The 6,197-nt window shown below is 63.0% G+C and overlaps 1 protein-coding gene and 1 long non-coding RNA gene across 3 annotated transcripts; both read right to left on the minus strand.

Moving 5' to 3' along the window:
• Window positions 1-462: 462 nt before the first annotated feature.
• On the minus strand, window positions 463-2,921 carry ZC3H10 (zinc finger CCCH-type containing 10). 2 transcript variants are annotated; one of them, XM_036400026.1, is made up of 2 exons: window positions 2,833-2,921; window positions 463-1,874 (listed from the first exon to the last, which is right to left on the minus strand). In XM_036400026.1, exon 2 carries the CDS (start codon window positions 1,852-1,854, stop codon window positions 682-684), a length of 1,173 nt encoding a protein of 390 aa, XP_036255919.1. In that variant the 5' UTR covers window positions 1,855-1,874; window positions 2,833-2,921; the 3' UTR covers window positions 463-681. The 2 variants fall into 2 exon arrangements, with proteins under 2 accessions (XP_036255919.1, XP_036255920.1); XM_036400027.1 differs by lacking the exon at window positions 2,833-2,921 and adding an exon at window positions 2,553-2,816.
• Window positions 2,922-3,464: 543 nt separating this feature from the next.
• LOC118697333 (uncharacterized) lies at window positions 3,465-5,098 on the minus strand. Its single transcript, XR_004981743.2, has 3 exons — window positions 4,966-5,098; window positions 3,795-3,817; window positions 3,465-3,654 (listed from the first exon to the last, which is right to left on the minus strand). It is a non-coding gene; the product is annotated as an uncharacterized LOC118697333 (long non-coding RNA).
• Window positions 5,099-6,197: the final 1,099 nt, after the last annotated feature.

Here is a 6,197-nt window from a genome sequence, read left to right on the forward strand (position 1 = left end):
GCGCACGCACGCGGCGCTGATTGGCTGAGCGGAGCGGCTCGGGACACGCCCCCACACAACGCACGCACCGCCCATTGGACGCCAGCCAGCTCCTGGCCACGCCTATTGAGCGCCGCGCCCTGGCCGCGCCCTCACGCGTCAATCATTGACCGTCCGCCGACTGCTGGCCACGCCCCCCGCGCGCACATATTTTGACCACGCCTTTATTTACTACGTGGGCGTGGTCCCTGCGAGGGGCGTGGTCTCTGCGAGGGGCGCGGCCATGTCACGGCCCCGCGTGTCCCCATCTCGGGCCCGGTTTCCCCATCCCGGTGTCGCCGTTCCGGTTTCCCGGTCCCAGTCCCGGTGTCCTCATCCCGGTCCTGGCTTCCCCATCCCGGTGTCGCCGTTCCAGTACCCCCATCGCGGTTTCCCGGTCCCGGTGTCGCCCCCCCCCCCGCTCCCCGCACAGCCGGGCCCGTGCGGTTTTGGCCTTTTTCCGTTTAATAGCCGAAAACATTACAGGTACCACCCGGTACCACCACCCCCGGTGCTCAGTCCGCCCACGGCGCTCCGGGGGTCGCACCGGGATGAGTGGGGGTGGCACATCCCACAGTGTCCGTGTGTCCGTCCGTCCTCATCCCGCCACCCCCTGGGTCCACCGCGAGCCCCCCCTGCTCCCCGGTACCGGGAAGGGGGGGGTCAGTGTGGCATGGCCGTTATCCTCATGCTCTGCGAGGCGATGGGGTAGGTGACCATGGGCGTGGTGGCGTGGCTCATGGTGATGCCCCCGAGCGGCTGCGCCATGGACACGGCCACCGGCGCCACCGACACGGCCACGGGCGCCATGGAGACGGGCGGCGGCGCCATGCCCTGCGCGATGGTCTGCGCCAGCGCCGCCGCCGCCGACAGCGGCGCAATCTCGGGGTTCATGGGCGGCGCCCCGTTAGCGGGAGGGGCGGCCTGAGCGCCCGCCGGCGCCACCAAATCCTGCTGGGTGACCGGGCGGGGCTGCAGGGCCTGGCTGCTGAGCGTGGTGTGAGTCTGGGCGATGCTGTGGTTGTAGTTGGTCACCGTGGGCGCCAGCGGCTGCTCGGTGGCCGTGGCCGTGGAGCTCAGCGTCATCACCTTGGCCTGGTTGCGGAATTGGGCGTTCTGCTCCAGCAGCACCTCGTTGGTGGCCAGCAGGTTGTTGACCTGCTTCTTGAGGTCCTCCACGCGTTTCCTGAGCAGCACGTTCTCCTCCTCCAGCAGCCGGTACTCCACGGCCCGCGGGCTGGCGAAGCCGTACTCGTAGCTCTCGTAGAGCCCCTCGGCTCGCCGCCGTTTCAGCACCGGCTCGTCGGGCTCGTAGAGGCCATCAAAGGGCTCGTAACGCCGTCCTTGCTCTCTGCCCCGCGCCTCGTACTCGTAATCCCGCTGTAAGTGCTGGAATTTACACTTAGCACCGCGCTGGCAGTCCCCCTTGAGGAAATCCCTGCAGATGGGCACCTCCTCTTTGCTGTTGGGCAAATCCGCCGGCGACAAGCCCAAGCCCGCGGCCACTTTCTGCCTGAGGCGCGGCGGCAGCTCGCCAGTTTTCTTGTAGCAATCCTCGTCCTCCTTGGTGCCGTGGATGAAGCGGCAGTTGAGGCGCACGCACTCCTTGTTCTGGAAGTCGTGGCAGAAGATGAACTCGTTCTTGCGCACGCCCAGGTTGGTGACCTCGGAGATGTCGGGGTGCCGGAAGCGGCAGCGCTTGCCGCGCTTGCAGACGTTGCGCAAAAAGTCGCGGCAGATGTCGTCGTCGGGGAGGGCGGACGAGGATTCGTCGCCGCTGCTGACGCCACCGGGGCCGGTGCCGGTGCTGGCGGGGTAACTGTCCCGGTCCGGCATGGTGCGGGCAGGGGAGGAGGCTGGGGAGAGGGAGGGAGGGGTCAGGGAGTGGGAGAGACCCCGGTGCTGATGGGGAGAGGGTTCACAGCCACCCCGGGGTACCGGGAGAGGTCACCGGAGGAGGGACAAGGTCAGGGAGGGAGGGACAGGAAATGGGGGGAGTCCCAGCCCAAGGGGTCACCAAAGGAAGGAGGAACCAGGAATGGGGACAGGGAATGGGGGGAGTCCCAGCCCAAGGGGGACAGGGAATGGGGCGAGTCCCAGCCCGGGGTACCAGGAGGGAGAAAAGGAGGGACAGGGGGAGGGAGAGAGGGAGAAAGGGAGGGACAGGGAATGAGGGAATCCCACCCCGAGGGGTCACCAGAGGAGAGAGAGAGGGAGGGATGGGGTGAGGGAGAGAGGGACAGGGAATAGGGGGTGAATCCCACCCCGGAGCACCGGGAGAGAAGAAGGGAGGGACCCCGGTACTGAGAGGAAGGGGTCTACACCCACCCCGGGGCACCGGGCACGCAGAGAGGGACCGGGAGAGATGCCAGGACCGGAGGAGGAGGAGGGGGATGAAGGAAGAACCGGGAGGGACCCCGGGACGGGGGGAGAGGGGGATTCACCCAGCGCCGGGCACCGAGGGAGGGACCGGGAGGGGCCCCGCGAGCACGGAAGGGAGGGGGAGAAGGAGGCACCGGGAATGCGCCCGGTACCTGTGGGAAGGGCAGAAGGGAGGAACGGCAGCAATCCCGGGGAGTCCCGGCGCTGCGGCGGAGCCGGTACCGGGGCAGCACAGCCGGGGATCCCCCACCGCAGCCCCGGTGCCCGCCAGCACCGCCGAACCACGGGGGGAAGCCCGGCGCGTCCCTCGCGCCCCGTGACAGCCCCGCGAGCCGCACCGGGACGGGCACGGAGCGCACCGGGACCGGCGGGGCCTGGCGGAGGGCGGAGCGCGGCCTTCCCCGGCCCAGCGCGGCCCAGCCCCGCACTCACCGGCTCGCGGCCTCCCCGCGAAGCCTCCGGCGCCACCAACGCGCGGCCGGTGCCGGCGGCGGGCGGGACCCGCTCAGTGCCGCTTCCGGGGCGGCCCGGAAGGAGCCGCGCGAGCGCGGCGCGCCGGAAATACGTCACGCCGTGACGTCATTGACAGGAGACGCAGTCGCGCCGTTACTGCGTACTTGATCCCGGAAGATCCCGGGCCCGGTGGGCTCGGAGCGAGCTCGGTCTGTGCCCACGGCGCCGTTACCGGGGGGTTCCTCACCCCGCCCCCGTTATCGGAGGAATCACCACCCTCGCCCGGCTCACCTGCCCCGTTACCGGAGAATTTCCTCCTTCCCGGTCCCACCCACCTGCCCCGTTACCGGAGAATTTCCTCCTTCCCGGTCCCACCCACCTGCCCCGTTACCGGAGGATTCCCAGTGCCGCTCCCGGCCACACTGAAGAAACCCCCGATTCTGCCCGTCTCCTGTTCTTTGAAGACCCCCCAGCCCCGTTACCGAGGGATCTCCGGTTCCATCCCCAGCCCCGTTACCGGCGGGACCTCCACGCTGGTCCCCGGTTACCGGAGAAGCCCCCCCCGCCCCCGAACCTCCCTCCGCGGTCACCGACAGAGCCCCCACACCGTGTTAGCAACAACAAACTTTTATTCACGGCGCGGCGGCCACCGCAAAGCAAAAAACGGGCCCGGCCCGGCGGGGCCCCCCCGTGGCACCGGGACAGCACCGGGACGGGTCACCGGGCGTCACCGGGGCGTGTCCCCGCTCTGGGGGCCGTTACTTGGACCTCTGCCTCATCTTCCTCCTCTTGCGCTTCAGCCTGGGAACAGAGCGGGGCCGGTGTCACCCCGGGAAGGCACCGGGAGGGAACCGGGGGTGGCACCGGGAACTTCCCCCGGGCTGGGAGGGCACCGGGAGCCGCCCCCGGTGCGGCGGGGCCGGCCCGGGACTCTCACATACCTGCGCATTCGCTTCTTGCGCCACTGCGGAGAGAGGGGAGGGGAGGGAGTGAGAGAGGGCCGGGATCCCAGTGCCACCAGTGCAAACCAGTGCCCCCCAGTTGAACCAGTACCCAGCTGTGCCCCCCAGTACCCACCAATGCCACCGTGTAACCAGTGCCACCAGTACCCACCAGTGTCCCCACTGTCCCCAGTGCTCCCAGTGCCCACACTGGTTTGGTTCTTTCAGTGCCCCCAGTCCCACTCTGGTTTACTTTTCCCAGTGCTCCCAGTTCCCACCAGTGTCCCCCCGTCCTGTACTGGGTTATTTCCCTCAGTGTCCCCAGTCCCACACCAGTTTGGTTCTCCCAGTGCCACCAGTTTCACACTGGTTTGGCTCTCCCATTCCCCACCAGTGTCCCCAGTCCTGTACTGGTTCATTTCCCTCAGACACCAGTCCCACACTGGTTTCTCTCTCCCAGTAACCCCAGTCCCAAACTGGTTTGTCTCTCCCAGTGCCTTTAAGTCCCTACCAGCCCAACCCAGTTCCACAGGGGTCGTGTCTTCCAGTATCCCAGTTTCACACTGGTTTGCATCTCCTAGTGCCTCCAGTCCCTCCAGTATCATACTGGTTTGATTCTCCCAGTTCCAGACTGGTTTGTCTCTCTCTACCCCCAGTCCCAGAGTGGTTTAACTCTCACTACCCCAGTTCCAGACTGGTTTGTCTCTCACTACCCCAGTTCCAGACTGGTTTGTCTCTCACTACCCCAGTTCCAGACTGGTTTAACTCTCACTACCCCAGTTCCATACTGGTTTGTCTCTCACTACCCCAGTTCCAGACTGGTTTGTCTCTCTACCCCCAGTCCCAGACTGGTTCAGCTCCCCCGGTGCCGCCAGTTCCCCCCAGTCCCACACCAGCTTTTCTCTCCCAGTTCGCCCAGTTTCCCCCCACATTCCTCCAGCAAAGACACCCCCAGGGACCTCACAACCCCTACACCGGGACCTCTCCCGTTCCCTGGTTCCGCACACCGGGACCCCCCGTTCTCTAACCCTGGGACCCCTCCCGCTCCCCGGTTCCCCTCACCGCCCCCAGGGCTCGTCCAGGCCGCAGCCCCCCCCCCTCCCCGCTCCATCCAGGCCCGGCCGCTACTGAGGCGCCATCGGCCTCCCCCGCGCCGCCTCCCGCCGCTCACCTTGGCCCTCATGGCGGTTCGGCGGGGCCCCGCTCAGTCCCGGCGGGCGGGGGGCGGCGGATGGAGGCGGATGGCGGCGGATGGAGGCGGCGGCCGTGGAAGGCACCAAGATGGCGGCGGCCGAGAGGGGCGCGAGACGAACGGTGGGGCCTATTTATAGGGAAGCGCTCAGGCCACGCCCACCGCCGCGCGAGGCACGACGGGAAGTGTAGTTCCTCGCTGATAGAGCATCATGGGAGTTGTAGTCCAGCCGCCGGCCGCCATTTTGCGCCGCCGCGGGGTTCGGCCCCTCCCCGCCTCAATTTTATTGGAAATAAAGCCACCAAATTTTTTTTTTTCGTCAATTTCCGCTTATCCAAACCTTTAACAGTAATTTTGTTGCATCCCGAAGCCCCTCTGGAGACTTTCCTTTCAAGTAAAAATATAAAATATCTTTATATTGCGGCATAAAAGATACAAAATAAAAAATTAAATAAACATTCCGCGAGTCTCGGTGGTTTTTAAATCCCTGCTATGGATTGAAAGAGCTTTTGGCTCCCGTCTGCAAGCGGAAAACGAATTTTAAAGCCTAAAATTACGATTTTTCCCTTAAAGTGAGGGTGGTTTTGCCACAGAATGAGATTTTTACTTCTGCAGAATATGGGGGGTTTACCTCAAAAGGAGTTTTTTCCCCTCAATATTTATTTTCCCTCAAAATGAGGGGTTTATTTTTCCTTAATATTGAGGGTTTTTTTCTTCAAAATTTGGGTTTTTTTCCCCTAAAAAATCAGCATTTTCCCCTCAAAATGAGCATCTTTCCCTCAAAAATGAACATTTCCCATCGGAAATGACCATTTTCTCCTCAAAAATGAGCATTTTCCCCTCACAAATCAGTATTTTCCCTCCAAAAATTAGCACTTTCCCTTCAAGAATTAGCATTTTTCCCACAAAAATGATAATTTTCGCCTCAAAAATGATAATTTTCCCCTCAGAAAGGAGTGGCTTTCCCTCAAAAATGAACATTTCTCCCCTCAGAAATCACAGTTTTCCCTCACAAATCAGCATTCTCCCTCCAAAAATTAGCACTTTCCCTTCAAGAATTAGCATTTTTCTCTCAAAAATGATAATTTTCCCCACAAAAATGATCATTTTTCCCTCAAAATTGAGCATTTTCGCTCAAAAATCCCATTTCCCAACACCAAACCTGCCCAGGTGGGTTCCACCCCACAATCCCATATCCCCAGAGAAACACG

The sequence above is a fragment of the Molothrus ater genome, chromosome 30 (assembly GCF_012460135.2).
Source record: "Molothrus ater isolate BHLD 08-10-18 breed brown headed cowbird chromosome 30, BPBGC_Mater_1.1, whole genome shotgun sequence".
Classification (NCBI taxonomy): domain Eukaryota; kingdom Metazoa; phylum Chordata; class Aves; order Passeriformes; family Icteridae; genus Molothrus; species Molothrus ater.

Excerpts from the sequence above, each read along its gene's own strand:
- ZC3H10 (XM_036400026.1), bottom strand. The coding sequence starts at position 1,854 with ATGCCGGACCGGGACAGTTACCCCGCCAGCACCGGCACCGGCCCCGGT.